The sequence below is a fragment of the Panthera onca genome, chromosome B3 (assembly GCF_046562875.1).
Source record: "Panthera onca isolate mPanOnc1 chromosome B3, mPanOnc1 haplotype 2, whole genome shotgun sequence".
NCBI lineage: Eukaryota > Metazoa > Chordata > Mammalia > Carnivora > Felidae > Panthera > Panthera onca.
In genome coordinates, this window is record NC_138344.1 from 18,321,073 (window position 1) to 18,345,208 (window position 24,136).

Genomic DNA, 24,136 nt, shown 5'->3' on the forward strand with positions numbered 1-24,136 from the left:
CATTCTACCTGTTGTTCCCTTCACCGGAATGGCTAAAGTTATTTTAAGATTTTTGAGATTATGATGTCGCCACTACTCTTCCAGCCACCTCAACTACCAGCTGGCCTATAGATAAGCTTCATGCTCAGTCACTGCTGAGGGAGGGAGGGGTGCCAAGCTGCAGGAGACAGCACCATGGGTGCCTTATGGAGAAAATCTGTTCCCTCCCCAGGGCTCTGCCCCTCCCTGAAACCTTCTGGGGTGAGGGAGGCTCCCCTCCAAAGAAAGCCCCACCAAAGACACAAGGAAAACATGTCACCTGGCACTTGCCGTGCACACAGAGGTCGGTCTCATAGGGCCCACAGGGTGTGCCATCCAGGACTCTGTCGGCCACCAGCAGCGGGGACTCCTTCCCAAGGGGTGAGCAGTAGAGTTCACATGGTTTATCTGAGGAGGGAAAGGGGAAGGTGGACATTGATGTGGGAAGTGGTTTGTGGGCCATGCAAGGTGCAGGTGCATACGGATGGTGGCCCAAATGATGAGAGGTCAGCATGGAATAAAGGTCACAGGAACCTGGCACATGCTCAGAGACATGGACCTGCCCCTTGGAACACTCAACACAACAAATGGAGAAAGACCCTCAGGCATAGGTGAATAACACATGGGTGAGGGCTCTGTGGGCTTTTATTCATCTTATTCTTCCTTTTCTTTAAGACATTAAAAATACCAGGTTGAAAAAGCATTTTGTTGTGTGCTAACATCTAAGTGAGTTGAATATATATGAAGGGTGAGGCTAGGAGCGTCTCTTGTTGTGGGGGCTGGAAAGGGGGAGAAGGTGAATCAGAATGCCTTTGGGTAGGAGGGGGTGTGAGCCCCATGGATGTCTCTACAGCAGTGGCTTTTTACTAAAAGCTTTAGTGCTCCACTGGCTGTTAGATAAAAACTGCAGGGCTGAGATATGTAGCAAGAAGATCTGGAAGAAACTGAGCAGGAGTAAAATACAGGAACATAGCAGCCTCTAGGACAACTTGGAAGGGTCATGTCAGAACCAAGAGAGCTCCTAGAACATGACAAGCTCTCATGCCTTTGCCAAAACTCTTCCTTATGCTTGGAAACCTCTCTCTGCACATAGCTTTCTGGGAGATTCCTATCACCCTAGAAGCTTCTACTCCAGAGCTCTCCTCTCATGCCATCTCTGACATGGAATCTCCCTCTGCACTTTGCTTATGCCTCCATTAAAGCCCTTAACTATTATCCTATTGTTTTATAATTGTTTGAGTAACTTCCATATACAAGAGGGTTTCTTATAAGGTGAGTTCCATTGCTAAAAGAGTTTGAAAGGGATGGATTTTAATTATTATCTTTGGATTTGAAGAACTGACAGTACTGGGAGCCCCTGGAGGACAAGGGACTGAGATTTTTCTCTCTTGTCTTCAGGCCAGGTCCAGGACCTGGCTTGCAGAAGGACTTGGTAAATATTTTAATCTTTCCATATAAACTTTAGAATTAGTTTTTCAGTATCTACAAAATAACTTCCTGGGATTTTGATCGGGATTGCACTGAATCTATAGGTCAAGTTGACAAGATCAACTGACATGACAATATTGATTCTTGTCATGAATCATTGAAACATGGAATTTCTCCCCATTTTTTAAATTCATTCCTTACAGTTTTTCTCATATAGATCTTACACATATTTTGTTAGATTTATACCTAAATATTTCATTTCTTGGGTGCTCGTGTAAATGGTATTGTGCTTTTAATTTCAAACTCCATTTGCTCATTGCTGGTATACACAAAAGTGATTTTTGTACATTTACTTTGTATCTTGTAACCTTGCTATAATCATTTACTAATTCCAGGAGTTTTTTTCTTTTCTTCTATTTTTTTTTGTTTTTTTTTTTGTTGTTGTTGTTGTTGATTCTTTTGGATTTTCTACATAAATCATCATGTCATCTGCAAACAAAGGTAGTTTTATTTTTCCCTTCCCAATTTGTGTATTTTTCATTTCCTTTTCTTGTCTTATTGCATTAGCTAGGACTACCAGTATGATGTTGAAAAGGAGTGGTGAAAAAAAAAAATCCTTGCCTTGTTCTTGATCTTAACAGAAAAATCAAGCTTCTTTTTTTAATAAATGAATGGATTTTGTTCTTCCGTATGTAACTGAGAAAGAGGAATGCACCCTTCTCTCTATGTGTCACCTAATTCCAATGATGTTTATGTGATTATTTTGCAAGGAAACCTCCAGAGAGAGAAACAGCAGCACGTCTGTGCTGCCTCTGTCAGGCCCTTTGTTTCCACCATGATCTTTCTCCACTGGGTCCTTCCACTGGTTTCAGGTGAGCAAGGGCAGGGGTAGAAAAAGGCTTCTGGAGTTGACTTGGCCTCAGAAGACCTTGACATTCCAGCTGGGTAGTTCTTGTCAGAGCAGATGTGCTGTCTCACTCAGGCTCTGCGGCTTTCATGACTGAATGACATTCACTAAACCACCAACATTTTCAGCAGCTTTCCAAAGCTCCTCTCTCATGGAGCTCTGCTGACCAACATGCCCAGTGGGATGTCTTGTCTTATAACACTAGAGAGAAGCTACAGAGGTTCAGTAGAAATGTTCAGCTTGTTTGTTCCAGTTAGTTGTGGGCGGAAACTGCTGTGAAGAGTAGTTTCCCAGGTAAGTAAAGTAATGATGTTTCAATGTTTATTCATTCAAAAAACAGGAATTGAGCCCCTCCACCACACAAGGCACTCTTGTGGCACTGTGGGGAAAGAAAGATGAGTAGTGTATGCTTTTCAAGGCCCTGGTGGTCTAAGGGACAAGTACACAGCAAATCCCAGAAGAGGCAGACTGTGAAAAGCCACAGGAAATGGACCTGAGCTGTCAGAGGACAGGGCACTAAGTGGAAAGAATGACCCATTTCCCAGCTAGCAGGCTAGAGGCAGTCGTCCCTCCATTTAAGTGGAATGACCCAGGAAGGCAGCCAGTGGAAGAGGTATGGGAGACTAAAATGTAAACTGAGATCAGGTTCTGGGAGGCTCATCTGACAGAATTTTTGAGGTGCTCTTTGGGACCTTGAGGTTTCCTGTGAGCACCTTGGGGAATGACTGGGAGAATGCAGCACCACAGCCCCCAGTCTGAGTTGATGGGTGTATCTTCTTCACATCCTAGGTAGGCTTCCTCTAATGTTACATTGTAAGGAAGGAAGGGTCCCCTGGGTCCAAGAAATCTGAAAACTACGTATTTTACCTTTAAACTGCCTCAATACTTGGCATAACTGAGCTTTGAAGTGATTTGTACAATAGCAGTAATAATGGTGATGATGTTGATAAAATCACAAATAACATTAATTATATTTCGTGTACAAGGCAGCATGCTAAGTAGTACCTGTGCACTTCAGGTGGGTGCTGTCATTGCTCCATCTTATAGACGAGCATGTGAAGCTCAGAAAAGGTACAGGCTACCCAGAGTCTCTTGATTGGCAAGGCCAGACCCTAGCCTCTTTGTGCCAGCCTAGTTTTCTTTCGGACACTGGGGGCCAAAAAAACCAAGAGACAAAATGGTGTTACTGAAAACAAACCACTAGTTTCATGAATGTTTCTGGCTTCTGAATATACTCTGACTTGAGCAGAAATGGAAATGGGATTTGGGTGAAAAAGTAGAGGGTCTTTTGAGACAAGTTATAAAGACCAGACTTCGAGGGGTGAAGATTTTGGGGGGCTCTTTGGTGTAAACAGGAAAGTAGAGATTCTCCAAAGCAGGGGGGTTGACCTCAAATGGAGGATTTTTAGCAATGACCCCAGGCAAGAAAGTATACTCAACTCTGTCCACACTGGACTCTTGCAGCTGCAGACACTGTCCTCCTTGGCTTGGGAAGTCTGGGGGCACCCAGACTCCAGAACAGAGTTCAGACATAACACTTCCTTCCTTTGCTCAGACTGAAACTCCATTTGTCCATCTCCTTTTCTGAGGTCTGTGCTCAGAATTTAGGGTACCCCACACCTCTAGGAAGGTGTAGTACTCTCTCCCAAAGGGACTCAGGATAACCTTTATAAAACTTGAGGAGAAGCCCCTCAAAATTCCCTGAATATTCCCATTGGATGGGCAATTAACCTCCAGATAAATAAGGTGCTGTGATTTTCTCTGAGCACAGTATCTTACATTCTTAGTAGTACAGAAGGAGGTCAAATCTTAAAAGCTATACAACCACACACTCCAAAGAAAGCTTAGAGTGTCCCTCTTGGCTGATATGTGCCAAGATGAAATTCTGATTGAGGCTGGACTGTCTGCTGTAAATCCTGGTCTCTCACTGGCCCACTTGTCTCCAGGACTTATATTTTGATGAAGAAACCACACAGGGCAGGGGAGATGAGCTCAGGGGCTTGAGAGCCACCTGATCATATCTGCTCATTGGATGCCTGGAGGACTCCCCCTGGTGCTTCATGATGAAAAGGACACTTGTGGCTACTGGCACTCTTGCTGTTCTCTCTGCCAAGTGGTTACAAGGTCTTACTAAGGTGGAGACACCACTGAATTTTGAGGCCATCACAAGTGCTCACTCCAGCTCTGGCTGGCTATCTTGGGGGGGGGGGTACATGCTGAGGAGGCTGCTTTGTCCCCTATCCCCAAAGCTGCCCACCATGAGTCCAAAGCCAAGCCTTAGTTGATTGGACCAGAAGCAGCCACTTGACTGTAGTTGTGCCACTCAGTTCTTTTTCTCCACCACAACCTCATAGCCACGCCTCAACTGATTAGACTAAGTGTAGCCACAGGTAGACCAATCAGAGTCTCTCTCTTGAAAAAATCAGCACTAAATTCAGATATGGAACAGCTGTGTCTGTTCATGATTGATGGATCTGAAATAAGTCTATACCCCCTTATCCATAATCCAGAATTCCAAAAAGCTCTGGAAACTGCAAGCATGTTCTTATATTTGTGGCAAACGCATTTGGCAGCAAAACCGGGCTTGACTGACATGAGGCTGTTGGTAGTGTGCAGTATCCTCATTAGAGATTGTTCATGGATTACTTGGTAGAGATATCACATGCGTCCCTGGACTGTGGGGTGCTTCCCAGGGCTCCACTGGGGGTATTAAGTAATATACGGTCGATATACTGTTGTTACCTAACACCAAAAATGTTTGGCCATATCTGGCCCCAAAGCGCTCAGATAAAGGATAAAGGTCCTTTATCAGGAAAGGTGCTGTGGGTGACCCATCAGCCTGCATGTGGACAAATCATGAGAAAGCCAGTCTGCAGGTGGGGGGCAGGAAGATACGACTCACAAACACATTAGTTGTGGTGGGCATGGAGAGGGGGTTCGGATATTTTCAGAGGCCCTGGCCTCAGACCCTCATCTGGGCCCTCGGGATCTGAGACACCCTTCATCTTTGCAAAAACTTTCTCTTTTTCATTAAGCAAGTGGAGTCAGCTTGGCCAAACTGCAGTCAGAGAGTCCTTAACCATCATACCCTCCAGCCCCTGGAAGGCTGAGACCCAGAGTGGCTCCTGCCATGCCGGGGAGGCGCTGGGAATGCACCTCCACGTCCAGACATGGCCTTCGCCAAGCCCTCCGACACTTCAGTGGGCATGTGGCCTGCTGGCTTGGGCGGGAAGGACTGAACTCCTGAAGGTTTCTACTTAAATGAGATTCCATGGGGAAAGCAGAAATGGGGTGGGTCTGGCAACAGGGCATCTCAATGGGTTTCTGTCTAAAGGCTTTCCCACCCAGAACTATTTTCTAAGGAGAGCCTTTGTCTTCTTTTAGAGGTGGTATGGATTTGTGGTCCTGAGACCTCTCTTGGAAAATCTACCTCTGCAAGAATTCTTTTTTTTTTTTCAGCAGGAAAAAAAAGAAAAAATATAGCTTCCCCTTTCTTGAACTGTGCGTCACTCGCCAAAGAATTCCGCAGTGATAGCAATGCTATGAATAGGGCAGTCATAATGGGCTTCGAGAGAGCCCAGAGCCCGACCACAGGAATCGTTCCCATCACGGCTGAGCTAGAATTGGGCCTTTTATAAGCTGATTTTTCAGAAGAACGCACTTATAATCTGTATTCTCCCCCTTGCCCTCTGAATTGGCCATTTATTATTTTGTTTTCATCCTTGTTAAATGCTCCTTTCACAAATGCTGGCTTCTGTTTATATTTGACAGGGAAATGAAACCAAATATGCAAGAAGTCATGACAATTCCACCCCGGAGGAGGAGGTGTCAAGCTACCCTTGCAAAGCCCTGAACTTGGGGTCCCTCCTTCAAAGACAAAATGCATACTGCCCGCTAGCTGTCCTTATCAAATAGGGTAGTGCTTTCCAGATCAAAGGCAGTAGCACTCTAGCTATAATTATTGATGGTTTTGGTAGAGAGACATGAAAAGTGAGTGGGCAAGAACATATTCTGAATCCGGCAAGCTTCCCCAAATTGCTGCCCTGAGAAGCTTCTTTGGAGGGGGATCCAGGGCAGACATCAGTTTCAGCCACTGTGATGATAAGAGAACTAAGGAGCTCAGTGATCCAAAAGTGGTTACAAGTAAAATAGAAGCTTAATCTGGACTTGGAGAAATCTGTGGAAAACCAGCCATTTAAGTGGGATTTCTGCATCGAATAAAAGAGGACTGAAAGCTGAAGCAGACCAAGGAAAGAATAACAACTCTGTGTGCATAGCTGGGTGGAAATGGGTGAGTCTTTCTTAGATCTGACCTCTTTTTGCTCCTGACAAGCAGCAGAGGACACGACAGAGGGCCTAAGGGGTCTTTACCCAGCAGGCTGGGATGGCTGATGGTATGGAAACAAGTCTGCTCCACATCAGAACTGACTGCAGTGCTGGAAACAGCTTCTGCTTGGGGCTTGCTCCCTCCAGATTAGGGGCTTGAATGTGCTCGTGACATGTGGAAGCCTCCTGTGTCTTCCTGCATCTGAGGAATGGCCAGGCAGAGAGAAGTGAGGATCCTGGGCGAGCCCCTGCGTCCAGCTGCATGTGTTCCTTTGGGGAGGGCGAGTCTGCTCGGCCTCCTCTCTCCTTGGTCTGCAGAAACGGCTGAGGGTACGGAGGCTGCTCTTCTCTTGAAGTCTTGGTTATGTGATGGTATACCTACAATCACACAGCTCCAAACGGTGGTGTTCTTTTTTAAAAAGGAAAAGGTCTGGGGAGCTCCCAGATGCTTTTAAATGAGCCCATAGCCGAGCGGGTCGGTATTATCTGCGATGATTTAGAGCATCTCATGTTATTTTACAACTCAGTTCAAAGCACGTGGGTCAGGTTGCTGGGTTAAAAGCGACAGGTCTGAGGTCATTACTCCCTGTGATGTCTGGGTCTACCCCTACAGCTAGGTACACTTGACCCTGTAAGAACAGACTGCAGCATGTAGATTTTAGAAGTTCTTTAAACCACAAAGAAGAAACCTAAGACCTGGCACAGGAACTTCATTCTCCTACAGAAGCCTTAGAGACTCTGTTACTGCAGTTCTTATTAAAGCCTCTTCACTTGACACTTCTGAAGTCATGCTCTCTTACTCGAGTATGGGAAGCCAGATGATAGTTGGTTATTTTCTGAGTCACCTCCTCCAGAACTGGGGTCCCTCCCTGCTTCTTATCAGCTGCAGGGACTCAGATAGGTCCCATGACCCGTAACCTCTCCTCTCTGCATGGCTCATTATGCATATTAATTGAGATGATGTATGCAGAGCTAACCTGTGCCTGGCATATGATGTGCTCAACAAATAGGACCATATTGTCATCATTACAATACAGTCTTATCTCCAGGAGACAAAAGTCTAAAAAACCCTGAACTAGGCCATGGCCACAGGAGGCTGTGTGGGTGTGTGTGGGGGGGGGGGAGGCTGGGGGGGAAGGCAGTCTTTATCAATGATAAATAGACATCACAAATCCTACAGACAAGATATACCACCTAGAAGTTTATCAGCCACTGGAAATGCCTGCAGCGGCCCATGGGGAAGCCTCCCTTGAGTTGGGAGAAATCTCTTGGAAGGAAAACGTGACCTGTGCCTATCATCGTCTTCGGCGAGTTGTGAACTGGCCTCCAAACTTTTTTTTTTTTCAAACACTCTAGGCAAAGAGTAAAAGCCAACCCCAAAACGAACCGAGAAAGAAATGCAAGAAAGCATCAACCTTGGAAATAGAGACAGCAGACACAGAGACCCACCATCCTGTCCCTGCAGAGCCTTGCTCTCCTCAAAGCTGGCCCTGGGCCCCTCAGCACATGGCACTGTGCGGCAGGCCGCCAGCACACCCGCCTCGCTGCAAATGGGGGTGCAGGACAATTCTGGTCTGCTGCCCGCCTCACAGCTGCTTTTAAGAAATCTCCCAGGGCTGGGTCATCCAAGTTCAACCCCACTGCTTGAGAAGTGGGCCCACTGCTTCCTGGGGTAGCAGGACTGGAGCGTCCTGTTGGATGGATTGCTGGGAAGGGGGGGCCCTGTGGGTTTTCCCAGGAGGTGTTTACATTCTTGGAGAAGGGGGGAGGGCACTGTGAAAGGACGTGCCATATGCCTTTACCATCAACCACTACTGCTGTCAGCAGGCCCTTCTTCTTGCTGCTGAGCCGGTCATGCGTCTGGCACTGCTGGTCCCGGAAGCTGGGCAGGCCCTTGGGGCAGGGAAGGTTCTCGCAGACGGCGTGCTCCACGCTGGCGCCCAGGCAGTGCGTGCCTCCAGGCCCAGGGCTAGAAGGAAGAGAAAGGTCCGTGTTAACCAGACAGTGCTGTGGAAACAGCAGGGGCATTTGGATTTTGCCTCTCTTGCCAAAAGGGGGAGGGGTCAGGCAAAGTTTCCAAAGCACCCTCCCTCTGCTCTTACACACCATATCTCGGCAATCCCAGCCCCGTGCTGACGGCATGTTTAAGTGAGCCATCAGAAAAATGCATCCAAGAACTGTAAATCAGGGTCATCTGGAAATAGAATACAGTGAGTATAAGTTCGGCAAGATCCACAAATTGTGTCTTTCATCTGAACCTAAAACTTGGCCATCTGTAACACTGAAAACCCAAAGGGGAATTTTTAGTGTGTGGGTTTTTTTTGTCTGTTTGTTTGTTTTATTTTTCTATAAAACAAAGGCCTTTAAATGGCTCCTGCATACATTCTGGAGGTCACTAAGTATGAGTAAATAGCTCTTGTTTACTTTATAATAAAAAGAATCAGAATGATTAATTAACTTGTTCATGGGCTTTGGGTGGAGACTGGTCAGATCCGGGCTCTGCAACCTTTGCTGGGGCAAGCGTGAGACCAAATGTGATCAATGACATGGCATGGGTCCCAGCTCTGTGCTTAGACTGGGGTTCTAAGCAGTTCCGGAGACTCAGCTGTGTTCTCTGGCCTAGCCCATGTGTGTGAGGGGCACTGAGGAGGAATAACAGGATGCTGGTCCAGCTGTGGCTGAAACGTGGCTCTGCCCACTGCTCCCATGAGGCCCTGGGGTGTCCCCATCAGGCTCTGAACCAAGCAACCTCAGTGGCTCCTTTCATTTCCACGAGACCCAAATCACCATGATGGAGTACCGCTGTTTTCTCCCTGTACTTTTTACTGAAATTGAGCATTCAAGAGAAAAGAACACAAATCACAATTGTTTTGCTCAATGGATTCTCACAAATTGCATTTACCTGTTGGCAAGATATTTTTGACACATTAACCATTTCATACTAAGTATTTCTTTTCCTCCCTTTGCCATTCCTTGTGTTTAGACAACTGGAGGCCACCCTCTGATCACATGAGGGGAGATACATCACAGCAGAAGTCCTCAGGCTTTTGTGTCACAAAAGTCTACACCAGGGGCTCTACAAACATTTTTGGCAAAGGGCCAGATGGTGAATATTTCTGTAGGAACTACTCAACTCTGCCACTGTAGCAAAAAAGGAGCCAGAGATGATGCATAAACAAAAGGGCATAACTGTGCGCCAATAACACCTTATTTAGAAAACCAGGTGATGAACCAGATTTGGTCCATGGGCCATTGTTTTCCAGCTCTTTGTCTGCATAAATGTGTTGGAGAAAACATCTGGAATGGGAAGAAAGGCTTCTTTCATACCCCTATGACCATTTCATATACACCAGACATCTCTCTCACCTGGGCATGGTGACAGCCTTGTGAGAGGGTACATACTGGTGGATCCAGAGAGGGACCCTGAGTTCTGATCTCCAAGTTAGGAAATAGCAGAACCTCTCTGAGGTTTACAGGATCTGAGAACAGAGGGACCTTTTGTTCTTTTTCCTTCCCAGAGCACAAGGCAGGCAGCTGGATCTCAGAGAAATGATTGCATGGCATAGAGAGAGTCTCAGACAGCCTCCCAAGAACCTAGGGCCTGCATACCAAGTGTAAACAGATGAATGGGTTCCTGTGCCACAAAGCACACTGTGGAAGAAACAGAGAGGGGAAAAGCCATGCGGACCAGCAGGAGGACATCTTCTTTGTAATAGGCCAAGTTCCCATGGCTGGGATCAGAGAAGGGATGGGTAAGGCTACAGATGCTGTATGGTGAGAAGTTCTAGGTTGAATTGTGTCCATCCTAAAATCATATGAAGTCCTAACCCCAATGCCTCAGAATGTGGCCTTATTTAAAAATAGGACCACTGCAGATGTAGTTAATTAAGATGAGATCATACCAGAGCAGGGTGAGTTCCTAATCCAATATGACTAGTCTTGTTATAAAAAGGGGAAATATGGAGATGGAAACACAGAGGGAGAGCACCATGCAGAGATGAAGACAGAAATCAGGGTGATGTTTCTATACTCTAAGGAACGACAAAGATCACCAGCAAGCCACTAAGCAGTTAGGAGAGGTGCAAGGAACAGATTCTCCTTCACAGCCTTCTGAAGGAACCAATCCTTCCAAGACCTTGATCTGGCAATTCTGGCCTCCAGAACTAGAAGCGAAAAAACTTGTGTTGTTTATGCCACCCAGTTAGTAGCAGTTGGTCATGGCAGCCCTAGAGGACAAACATACCAGACGACACAAGGATCACTGAACTTAGCTGCAGACTCAGGGAAAATGGGGCAAAAACTCCGGAAGTGATTAAGAATCCAACATGGACTAGAATGGAGTTCAAAAACACAAATTAAAAAAATCAAAAACACAAATGCAAATGAAAAATTGGTTTCTAGAAAAATAAAGAAAGCTATGTTTTCCTACATAGTTTAGGGTGTGAACTGAGATCTGTGCACATCATGTAATTACGCTCCTGAGATATCACCGAGCTTTATTTTAGCTTCCATTGTACCCACCTGTGTCAATTGTTTTTTCCAGGTTTGCATCTGACTGACCCTCATAAACCAACTAACTTTATGGTTAATAGCAGGTTGGTGGAGAGATTAGACAGGATGAGAAAACTCCTGGATCCAGGAGAAAGTGGGCCTGGAGGGATTCCTCATGTGCCTCAGGGTGCTTTCTTCCTGAACTCTGTTTATCTTGTTTCTTCTCCCTGTCCCTTCTCCCACGGGCAAGTCCCCTTTCAGCCACCCATCTAGCTCACTGTCCCATCTTCTCCACCCCCCACCCCGACTCTCTGTCCATCCTTGAGGCCACCTCCACCCTGCAGCCTCTTTTTATTTTCTACCTGGAGCCTGTCCTGACCCGGCTTGGTTCTCTGCTATACTGCTTATTATCAACCTTGTGAAATGGTGAGCTAGATTACTGTCTTCCTCCTACTTTTCTGTAGCTTTTAGCAGAGAAACTTGCACAGGCAAGTTAACAAACTGTTAACAAACGGTAGTTAGACTGAGTTGAACTATATTATCAAAATTTATCTTAAAATGACCAAAAGATAGGGGCGCCTGGGTGGCTCAGTTGGTTGAGCGTCCAACTTGGACCCAGGTCATGATCTTGTGGTTAGTGAGTTTGAGCCCCATGTCGGGCTCTGTGCTGACAGCTCAGAGCCTGGAGCCTGCTTCTGATTCTGTGTCTCCCTCTCTCTGCCCCTGTCCTGCTCATGCTTTGTCTCTCTCTCTTTCTTAAAAATAAACATTAAAAAAAAGAAAATTTTTAAAAAATGACCAAAAGACAGAGCAAGGTCAGGAAGATGGTGGAGTAGGAAGCACCAGGGATCCATTTCTCCACTTAGATGATAATTGTATTGGCAAAAACTGTCTGAAGTGACCATTTTGAAATTCTGGAGTCTGTTTGAAAGCGTGCAACCTCCTGGAAAAAGTTTGGCTGGTAAGCTGTGGTGAATTTAGATAAATTTCAGCCTTTATTGTGGTAGTGGCTATCTGTCCTCCACACTCCAGCCCCACGGCAGGCAGCTGTGCCTGTATTCCTGATGTGGCTGGCTGGAGCCAGGGTGGACAATGAGAACCTTATTCTCCAAATACTGGGGTTCTGTTCTGATTATTCAGTGCTACTTTTGATTTCTGAGATGTGGGGACAGAGGGTGGCCACCATTGTTGCAACTCCTCTGAGCTGAAGTGACTTCCCGGGAATTTCAATGAGCAATACATTATTCCCTTCTTTTCTCCCTTTTGGGAGTCAGATATTTAAGGATTAAGTCATTAAGAAGCAACTGCACATATGGGAAAATTTAGAAAGCCACCAAGTATGCTCAGGGAAAGATGAAGTCTCATTAAAGGCTTGAGAAGACCTTATACTTTCACTTCAGGTTGATCCCCAGCATAGAAAAACTTTTTAACAACAAAGAAACAGCAAATCATGGGACAGGGGGAAGCTGATTATCAAGGCTACATTATAAGATTCGAATGTCCAGTTTTCAACAACAACAACAACAAAATCACAAGGGATACAAAGGGAAAGGAAAGTATGGCCCAATCAAAGGAACAAAATACATAAGCAGAAACTGGGTCTGGGGAAACTCAGATGTTGGGCTTATTAGACAAAGACTTAAAACAACTGTCTTAAAAATGCTCAAAATACTGAAGGAAGATATAAATAAAAATGATGTATGAGAAAATGAGAGTATCAGTAGAGATAGAAATGATGAAAAGTTAAATTCCAGAGTTGAAAAATATAATAACAGAAATGAAAAATTCACCAGGTGGTTCAAAAGCAGATTTAAGCAGGCAAAAGACAGAATCATCAAATTTAAATGTAGAAGAAAGGCATGAATCTACAAATCCAAGAAGCTCAACAAAATCCCAGTAGGATAAATTCACTGATACATTTTTCAATCAAACTGTCAAAAAAAAAAAAAAAAAGAGAGAGAGAGAGAGAGAATCTTAAAAGTAGCAAGAGAGAGTCAACAAACACCACATACAAGACAATCTCAATAAATTATGAGCCTATTTCTCATTAGAAACTTTGGAGACGAGAAGGCAGTGGCTTTATACATTCAAAGTTCTCAAAGAAAAAAAATCTATCAACTAAGAATTCTATATCCAGCAAAACTGTCATTCAAAAAAATGATGGAGAAATTCAGACATTTCCAGATAAGTAAAAATTGAGGACGTTTTTGTTTGTTTTTATTTTTTTAATGTTTATCTTATTTTTGACAGAGAGAGACAGAGCATGAGCAGGGGAGGAGCAGAGAGAGAGGGAGACACAGAATCCGAAGCAGGCTCCAGGCTCCAAGCTGTCAGCACAGAGCCCGACCTGGGGCTCGAACTCACAGACCGCGAGATCATGACCTGAGCCAAAGCCGGACGCTCAACCAACTGAGCCACCCAGGTGCCCCTGTTTGTTTGTTTTTACTACCAGACCTGCTCTACACAAAATACTAGAGAGTCCTTCACAGTTCAAATGAGAAAATGCTAGATGGTGACTTAAGGCCGTATAAGGAATTAAAGATCTCCAGTCAAGCAGGCATGATGCTAAGCTTTGTAAGCACTAGAGTGATGCTAGAGAAAGAACAGACTTTTCTCTCTGGTTCTGGTAATTAATTCCTTTCAGCAGACTCCTGCAGTGGCCTGTGATGCAGGCTACTTCCCTAGGGCAGCATTCATCCCATAGGGCGGCTTCCAAGAACACCAATGCTTTGGGGAAATTCCCAGCCTGGTTTCAGGTGTAGTCTCTCCCCTTGGATAGCTTTCCCTAACACCCCTTAGTGTGACTTTCCAGAGGGTTCTACCAGTGCGCCATCTCTGCAAACTTCTCCCTCATCCAATGAGCCTTAGTTTCATTCACTCCAACAAAGTCCAAGGAATCTCACCCGTGTGTGTGTGTGTGTGTGTGTGTGTGTGTGTGTGTGTGTATGAGAGAGACAGAGACAGAGAGAGAGAGAGAGAGAGAGAGAGAAAGAGAGAGAGAGAGAGGGAGGGAGGGAGGGAGGGAGGGAGGGAGGGAGGGAGGGAGAAGGAAAGGGAGAGGCAGAGGGAGAGAGGGAGGGAGAGGGAGGGGAGGGAGGGAGAGAGAGATGGGCACCTTCATCTGTATTTGTTCCTTCTTTGGGTACTTTGCCTCAGATCCAATGACAGTGGCCACTTTTATATTTGCTCTTTCAGTGCTCTTCCGGTGTTCTCTTTATCTCTTAGCAGTTAATTCCCATTTGTCCAATCACCTGTTATAGCTAATGTTTTTTTTTGTTTTTACATTAAAATTTCCTGCTCAAAAAGAAAATGGCCCAAAGCATTGATTTTTCTTGTTTTCCTTTGGGTCATTATTTGAACAACACAGGAAAAAGAGAGAAGCAATCCATGAGTAGCATGATTTCTTACCCAAATCATCCCAGTATGTCAATCTATGGTCAGCCCCTTCCTTCTTCATGACTGTGTCTATAATCTGGGTTATCTGAGAGCTACCATGACACCAGTGATGGCTTCCCAGGTATACACTGGTGTGAGACAACAGAAAGACACCCTCCATATAGGAAGAGAGAGGAGCATCAATGTGTGGGAAGGGTGTGTGTGACAGGGTGGTCCACAAACTGAAGTTCTGTGGTGAGAGGACTTGGAAGGAGGGGGCCAACTTCACCAAGGAACCCACGTCATGTGAGTGTGCCAAGCTTCACTTGTATGGACACAAGGGCTTTAGGGCATGCTGTATTGGGGTTGGCAGACACAGGCAGGAGAGATCACCCTCCCCATGTCTGAGGAGCAGAGGGCTGAGGTTCTCATTCACTCTGGTAAGATTCTCTTGGCTACGCAGCATGGATAAAATAAAAAGACACCTAGGAAAACCAAAACAACAGAAACCAAGCTTGACATGGCTAAAATGAGGGACAGGTGAAATAACAGAATTCTGGTAGAAAAGAACTGTTTCTTTTTGAGGGCTAAAAGTAGACCTATGTCCTTCCCTCAGCCTTTCCTAAGAGGGCTGCAAGGCACAGACAAGCCTGTCAGGCTCCATAGCCTCACAAGGACTCACGGAAATAGATGGGGATATGACACAGTAATTTGAAATCTCATCTTGAGGTGAGGTGTGGTCAGCTGAGGACACAGGTGAAGAGCTTATATATAAAGAGGCACTTTCACATACACTGCAATTATAGACTAATATGGCCAGAGGGCTTACCTGTTACCTGTTCTTTGGAACCATTACCTTGATAAATCTATGCAAGACATCTGAAGGGGTTTCTGCCTGCATCCTTCAGATGAGGAAATCAAAGATCTAATATGATAGAACAAAGCTCAGTGGGTAAGAGGTGGAGATAAGAAGTGTGATTCCCAAGAGGTTCTGGATGCAGCCGGAGCAGGCTGGCAAGGGGGCTGCCCATCAGCTGTTGTGAGACTGAGAAGCCAGCCTGACCTACGAGTATAGTCAGCTGGGATGTGATGGACTTTTCAAGATGCTTCTCCCACATTAATCCTCAATTTCTACTTGTACTCTGTTGGTTTTTTTAAGTTTATTTATTTATTTTGGGAGAGACAGAAATGGTGTGAGTGGGGGAAGGGGCAGAGAGAGAGAGAGAGAGAGAGAGAGAGAGAGAGAGAATCCCAACTAAGCTCCACCCTGTCAGTGCAGGGCATGATGCGAGGATCAAACTCATGAAACTGTGAGATTGTGACCTGAGCTGAAACCAAGAGTTGGACATTTAACCAACTGAGCCACCCAGGCGCCCCTCTGTTGGGACTTTATAAACATGAATAAAGTAGAAGATCAGATATAAAATGAAATGACTTGAATGGGCACATCATAAGAAAAGATATCCAAATGGCAAACACAGACACAAACAATGCTCAGCCTCATTACTTGGAAAGGAAATGCCAATGAAAACCCCAGGGAGATACCACTCTACACCCACCAGAAAGGCCAACGTGGAAAAGACTGACAATATGGGGCACTGGTGACGCTGAGAGCAAGTGGAAGCCCACTGTGGCTCACGGCAGTGGATATGGTAGGGTTGCTCTGCAAAACCACACCCTCCTTCGGTCACATACACGCACGTTAGGAGGCAATGACTCCTTCCCGCTGTGTGAACATACACCTGCCCAACACACACACTTGACTAGATGGGCAGTACTGCAGCAGGAAGCATGCTCTAGAACAGGTGCCCGTTTCTCTATGTTATACCTTGATAAAGATTTTTTTTTAATGTTTATTTACTTTTGAGAGAAAGAGAGAGAGAGAGACAGAGGCATGAGCAGGGGAGGGGCAGAGATGGAGACACAGAATCTGAAGCAGGCTCTAGGCTCTGAGCTGTCAGCACAGAGCCTGACATGGGGCTCGAACTCACAACTGAGATCACGGACTGAGCCGAAGTCAGACGCTCAACCGACTGAGCCACCCAGGTGCCCCCCTTGATAAGGATGTTTAAAAATAAGGACAAACAATAAGGTAGAGAGGCTTTGGTGAGAGACTGAAAGTGTGGAGAGACAGGTGAGCTCCTGCAGGGCAGGACTGTGGCTTGTTAGGACGGAGTCTGAAGTGCCTTGGGCAGACCCCAGGGCAGAGCAGGGACAAGGCAAGGGGTCACTGAGATGAACAGGAACCCAAGGCACTTTCCCTCAGGGGTGGATAAACACATAGAATCAGGATAAGAGGAAGACACTCCAACTGAGTGACACATGTTTTTTGCTCTGTTCTACTCAATGAAGATAGATTATAAGATAAAGTCACAAAAGTGGTTCAGACCTGCTCACCATCTGGAGGCACAGACTGCTTAACGGACAGCAGCTCCAGGTGTCAGGGGTAGGATGGGGCTGCTAACGCCCTTTCAGGGCAGCAGACATCCCAGGTTTAAGGCCTCCCCTTCGAGGTATCCAAGTAACACATGTAACTTAGGCTCAAGTGTAGAAGACTGAGATTTTTAAAAATCCATCCGTGGGAACACCAGGTCACTGGCATTTTGAAAGTAGACACATGGGGGCTTTGCTTTGGAAGCAAAAAGCAAGTATAGGCATATAGCTTCACGTCCCACCCCAAGGCTTCCTGCTTGGTCTTAGGAGGCTGACTGCTCTCCTTCTGGATGCTCATGGGGTGATGCTGTGTGCTACCCCCAGCGCATTCCGTATCTATGCTACACTCACCTTCTGGTCCTTCTCTGACAGAGTGGGCTTCTCACACAAGACCATCTGAACCTTTTCTCCTGACCCTACGTCTCCAGCCCTCTCCCTGAAACACAAGCCTCCTGATGGGGTACCAGAATTCAAATTGGAGATGAACTTTCTGCCTTGCAGTCTTTTGGCAGAAACTACCACCCACAGTGACACAAAATTATGGCAGGAAGGGGCGAGCCCAGGAAGCTGGATTAAAAACACGGATGGTCCCCAAGGCCTTGATGTCAGCTGGCAAGAAATACGAATTCCAAGAGCTGTAAAGACCAAGGCTAGGGAGAGAAAAAGGTGGGGTAGGGGAGCGGACTCTCTTGCCAGTATTTTTGGACAGTGAATAAACCAGCTGCAGAAGACGGGGAAGGAGCCAGGAATACAAAGTGAGGTGGGGTGGGGGGGGGAGTTGGGTAGGGAGAGGTTGGTGGGAGCGTTCCAAGTCCGAGATGTTCATAGCAGTGTGATTCGGACATCCTTGGGAAATCTCAAGGCAGCGAGCCTGGTGATTTAAGGAGTGAGCCAGGCAGAGGACATTGTTTTGGTCAGAGATTGGCTCCAGGTCCTCGATCAGCTGTGCTTTGTAACAATCACCACGTCAGGCTTCTCTGCCAAAACAGGTTAACAACTGTTGCCTGGCCTTCGTAAAACGCTGTCTGCATCTCCCCCGGAAACACCTGGGGCTGCCGCTAAACCACCCACCCAAGGACTGGGCCCTTCTCTTCCCATTCACCTGGGGTGGTTCCCTGAAAGGGAAGGAACCTTATAGAAACTACCTGGGGGAAAGAGCCTGTTGTTGCTTTCCAGAACGGAAAACAGATCTATGCTGGTATTACGAAAGGTTGGACAGGCTACCAAGGCATAAATATTACAGATGCAAAGACATAGTGTTTCTGTCACATGGAGTAAACAAGGCTGGGCTACATTTTGGACTTTGTTCTTGAGAGGGCCCTGAGCCTCCCTAGCTGTGGCCTACAACCTCGCCAGGGTTGGGCAGGTGTGTGAGAAGGTGACCCTCATGTGTAGGGGAACCTGAACCCCACTCATGGCTGTTCACGGCATCTAGGCCTCAGTGAGGTGAGACAGTACAAGAAAGGGGAGGCTAGCGCGTGATCTACCTTCTTGGCATAATAATTTACAATAACTTTTGTGTTTGGGGGGGAGAACAGTATGAAGTGTGTCTTCTGGGGCAGTAGAAAAGCAGAGACTGCTTTTTCTCAGCCAGCATGCATCCAAGTGATGAGGTAGGAAGCGGATATCATTGAGGACCGTTCTGCTATAAGCATGGAAAGGAAAATGGTGCCCAGACAGGTGTGGCCTTCGTGGAGCCCAGAGGCCAGTGGGGGGAGGACAGAGTGAAAACAAGCGAGCAAGTACAAAAGAGTAATTACAAATTGTTATCATACCTGTAAAGTAGAAAGAGGGTGCTGAGAGAGAGGGTAAAGCAGGCACCCAGTCTGGTGCAAGGTGCTCAGGAAGGAGGCCTGAGAGGACATTTAGTTAGAGACCCAAGGAGAGACACAGGCAAGCTGGGGAGAGGGAAAGGAATACTGACAAGTGTTTGGAGCCTGAAGTGCTGTATCTGAGGACAAAAAGGAAGCTGCAGTGAGTTGAATGGTGGTCCCTTCCCCTCCAAGATAATCCTACTCAGAACCTTCGAATGTGACCTTAATTGGAAAGAGGGTCTTGGTTGATGTAATTAAGGATCTCTTGGGGTGCCTGGGTGGCTCAGTCAGTTGGGCATCCGACTTTGGCTCAGGTCATGATCTGGTTCATGAGTTCAAGCCCCACGTCGGGCTCTGTGCTGACAGCTTGGAGCCTGGAGCCTGCTTAGTATTCTGTGTCTCCCTCTCAAAATAAATAAACATTAAAAACAAAACAAAACAAAAGGATCTCTTAATCATGACATGAGGTCATCCTGAATTAGGGTAGGCCCTAAATCCAACTACAGGGGTCCTTAGGAGAGGAGAAGACACACCAAGAAGACCATGTGAAGACAGAGGCAGAGACCAGAGGCAAGTCTACAGGGGCAAAGAATGCCAAAGGGCACCGGAAGCCACCAGAAGGTCAGGGAGAGGCATGGGTGGGATGAATTCTTCAATTTCAAGAAGGAATCAATCCTGCCAATACCTTGATTTCAGACTTCTGGTTTCTACAATGGGGAGAGGAGGATAAATTTCTGTTTAAGACACCAAGTTGTGGTCAGTTATTACAGCAGCCCCAGGAAATGAATACAGAGGCTATGGTCAAGAGTATGGATTTTATTCTAAGTGCAGAGGGAAATGATTGACAGGGCTGAAGCAGGAAGAAATATAACTGGATTTATGCTTAAGTGGATCTCTCTGGCTCTGTGTGGGAAATGAATCTGGGGGACAAGGAGCATGTGGGAAGCAGGGAGGCCAGTGCAAAACGTCTGAAAGAACAATGGAGCCTCGTTGCTAGGTTCTAAACCAGCTGTGTGACCACGGGCAAGTTACCTAACCTTTCTACCACTCAATTTCTAATCAGTGGAGCCAAAAAGAATACTTATCCTCATAGGGCAGCATTTTTACATGATTCACTTTCTGTAAATGCATAGGAGGGAGCGTGGCACACGGTGTGGGCTCAGTGTATTTGCCATTCTTCCCCTGAGAGGACACGGAGGAGGAAGAGAGGGGACAAGAGGACCACTCACAGACTCAGGGGCTTTGGACTGTGGCAATGTCACAGAGGGTGGTGCTATGAACTGAGTGGGGAAGTGGGCTGGGAGGAGAGATCAGTTTGGGAAGGGTCAGGTCCAGGAGAAGACCAAGGGAAGTCGGCGAGGACTTTTTAATCTGTTTTTGCTTGTCACTATAAGCCTATAACTAGCTGAGTCCTTAGTCCAGAGTCAGAGCCTTGTCAAGGTGTGTGAAGGCACCATGTTGGAAAGGTGTCATTGCTAAGGGGAACAGGAGCCAGGAGACATGAGAGCACCAGTATTCTTTTTCTGGTCCTTCTACCATTGCCTGCCCCACGGGATGTTGTTGGATGACAGAGATCAGACATAAAGACTTCCCTCTCAGGGATGTGTCAGTGCCCATAACCATCTGATGTGCTAAGACCTGCATACCCCTCAGTGGCCTGTTTGTGGTAGCCTGACAAATCCCCCCCCATTCCTCAATGATAATACACAGGAAGAGGGGCAAGGAGAGAGAAAGTCCATGACCACCACTGGGTGGGGAGGAAGGGCACCTGATAAAGAAGAGGAATGGAAGATTTTTACAACTTTGGGATTTCTGGAACAGCCTCTCTCTTGAGGCCACTGGGTGTGGAGGGATAGGGTGAGGACCCAGCCCATGAAATCCCACAGCAGGTCAGGCCAGGGAAGCACGTTAACTTGGCTTTCTGAACTAGGGGTTCTTTAGGAGTGGGTGGGCAGAAAGCAGCTGGGATGAGAACAGTGGGTAGAGCCAAGGCATGGGGGATGCCTTAGCCAACATCATGCCAAGAAAACAAAGTCAGGGCCCTTAAAAGTTGTGCCCAATGCATCTGCTCAGCATCGATGACATCTTATTCTTGTAAGGGGTGTCCTTACCTGAATACAATCCAATTGTCAACCGTCTCTGGGCACAGGGTCCTTCTGGGCATTTAAAGGTTCTGATAGGCCCCTACTATGACATTTCCTGGGTGACATCTGGTGTGGAATGCTGTGCCAAAGGAGACCAATCCTCGGCTAGAGTACAGGAGCTCCAGATGCAAACATGACGCATCCATGACAGCTATGTATTACAACAAAGCCTTTCCGTGTAAATCACCCTCCTCTGAGCCTCAAACAGTGTTGTGAGTTAGGGGGCAGGGCACACAGTCTCATCCCATCTCTAATCTTCCATTAGTGCTAATATAGAGAAGGACCATATACTAAAGACAGACCATGTATGTTATATGTATGCCCATGAATTATTCCAACTTCAGACAGAGACACAGGTAATAGCCATCACCTGCTATAGGGAGTGGCCCTGGGACTTGAAGCCTTCTCTGTTTCACTTTGAAGTCCAGCTCTTCCTACCATACTGTGCCAGCTCCCTCTAATGGCAAAACTGATACCCAGAGGGAAGAAGGGGCTTCCTTGAGGACACACGACCCACAATTAAGCCAGGCCTAAATCTCTGCATCCTGATTCCAAATCCAGAGCTCTCTTCTCAGGGCCACAGATGAAACTATTTTAACTTCCTCACAGAGCCATGAATAAATAGAAACCTCTATTAATTTCTCACCATTTAGCAAAACAGGCTTTCTAACCTTCTACACATCTGTGATGGTTACTTTTATGTGTTGATGTGACTGGCCACAGAGTGTGCAGATGAAAGGTTATTTCTGGGTGTGTCTGTGAGGGTTTCTGGATGAGGCTGGCATGCGGGCCTGTGGACGCAGTAACGTAGATGGCCCTCCCTAATGGGCATCGTCCAATCCCTAAAGGTCTGAATAGAACAAAAGGCAGAAGAAGAAGGAATTCACACACGCACCCTGTGCCCCTACCCCCACTAGGACCTCTCTTCTCATCTTCTCTTGCCCTCCCCTGGGATTTCACCATCAGCTCCTTTGGGTCTCAGGCCTTCAGACCTGACTGGATGACATCACCAGCTTTCCTGGGTCTCCAGCTTGCAGATGGCAGATCGTGGGACCCCCTCGGCCTCCATAATTATATGAGCCAAGTTCTCATCAAGATTCATACATATATTCGTTGATTCTGTTTCTCTGGAGGATCCCAGTATAGCCTCTATGCTTTTAATTAAGAAGTCATTCCTAAAAGATTAAAGACACACCTATTATTTTTCAGCCACTCTGCTAAATACCGGAAGGAAAAGTTTTAACAAGACACAGTATGTGATGCCAATTCTTATAGCACTACTGGGGGAAAAACAGTGTTCTTGACGTTGACTAAACTGTGTGCATGTTTTCCTTTAATCGGGAAGTTCTTGACCTTGGCTGGCCATTGGGTTCACCTGGAGAGATTTAAAACATCCAGTTCCTGGGTCCCATCCCCAGAATTTGTGAATTAATTGGTCTGGGATACAGCCTGGGCTTCAGGATTTTTAAACACAGGAGGGATTTGCTAATTATTCATCACCGTGACTTAATTATGGATATAAAGCATTTCTTTTTCACTGATAATTTATAACTTGCTCTTTTTGAAGTGAATGTGATGAAGCTGATGGCACACAGGACATGAAACAGACTCTTTTAAGAAATACTAAAAATGGGAAATTTCAGAGGAGACGAGAAACACCTGTGGGCAAGGAATTTTTATAATTAAGCACAACATCTACCCCTGAGCTTTCTGGAGCAAATGTGCCAAGAACAAGAGGGGTCATGGTGTCTTCTAGGTCAATAAAAGGAAGCTTATAAGATAAAACACAAGAACAAAACAAAACAAAACAAAAAAACCCAAAAAACAATTTTCTCTCAAATCGTTCTAAAAGGACCCATGAAAAGTATCTGGATGTACAGGACAGCTGAAACCCCAGGTGCTTTGTGACTCATCAACAGCCAGGCAGCTCCCAGATCAGCTAAGAGCCAATTGAAAGGTGAGCCTCTCTTTCGAAGGTCCACAGGCCTCCCCGGAAGGTCCCCTAAGGAAGCTGCAGGCCAGGGGAGTGTGTCACCCAGCTGTCTCAGGACAGCTTTCTAGCAAGGCCCACGTGAGGAGTAAGGAGCCATGGGACTCAGGGTATCTGTGCTCACAGAAAGAGCTCTGTCGAAGTTGAGGTGGCCTATGACACACTCAACACCCTGCGTCCGTGGCCCTTGGAGGGACTTGGTCTTCCTTCCGCTCAAATTCTCGCAGGAGACAGACCCTCCTTTGCCTAAGGCAGGAAGAGCTGCTGCTGGGAAACCCCGATCAAGGCACCCTGGAGAATGCCTGCTCAAGGGGAACTTACGGGGGGTTGTCACATTTCCTCTGCCGGAAGCGGGCTCCCGTCCCACACGTCCGGCTGCACATGCTCCACGCGCCCCAGGGGCTCCAGTCTCCGTCCACGTGCTCCGGGATGGGTGTCTTGCTCACGCACTCCCCTGCGCGGCACCACTGAAACACAGCAGGGGGGCCCCAGGGGCCCTCAGTGCCCAAGGATCAAACCTGCTCACTCACCCGGTAACTTGCGATTCCCACCACATGAAAAAGCACCTTGCCGTCCCAAATTGCCTTCTGTAATTCACGTACGAGCAGACCGTTTTGGGGCATGCATGCTTCTTAGCTCTAGTGACCTTTCTTCCTCACTCAACCTGACACCTGTACACCTGTGGCATTTGCAGCGTGCCCTAAAATCCCACGTGACATGTGCTCCGTTGGAGTTTTCTAAGTTCTCAGAAAAAGGATTAGTTCACATGGCTTATGGAGAGACCTGAATTTCTGCCAACTTTCCTGACTGGGAGTGCATCTCTCTGGAAGGCTGAGTCTCCTGGCTTTGTGGTTTTGAACTTCAAAGTTGGGTTTGGTGCTTCGGAGATGACACCGTAAGTTCCACACGGGTGAACCTTGGCTCCAAGGATAAGGGAAAGCCAATCCTCTAAAATGGAAGTTTCCCAACGTGTGTGGCACATCCAGGGCAGGACAGGTGATTTAGTGGTTCCCAACCACGGCATCTCATTCATTCCTTGCAGGAAGACTAAGAGAACTCTGCGGCTGCTGGCCCTGAACACCTCTCCTCTCCAACACCAATCTCTCCAGTTAATGAAGATCAGGCCTACAGGCTTGCTCTCTTAAACTTGAGCTAGAAGTGAGCAACACAGTTCTCATAGAATTTATTTTATGATAGCCCTTTGTGTATG

The 24,136-nt window shown here is 46.6% G+C and overlaps 1 protein-coding gene across 4 annotated transcripts in view; it reads right to left on the bottom strand.

The window, feature by feature from the left end:
* Nucleotides 1–24,136, bottom strand: part of ADAMTS17 (ADAM metallopeptidase with thrombospondin type 1 motif 17) — a 343,034-nt gene that overhangs the window by 116,734 nt on the left and 202,164 nt on the right. For all 4 annotated transcript variants that reach the window (XM_060617804.3, XM_060617802.3, XM_060617803.3 and 1 more), the window contains exons 12-14: nt 23,248–23,393; nt 8,482–8,648; nt 299–426 (exon numbers count right to left, since the gene is read on the bottom strand). In XM_060617804.3, coding sequence (XP_060473787.1) covers nt 299–426; nt 8,482–8,648; nt 23,248–23,393 — 441 coding nt within the window. The remainder of the gene's footprint in view (nt 1–298; nt 427–8,481; nt 8,649–23,247; nt 23,394–24,136) is intronic.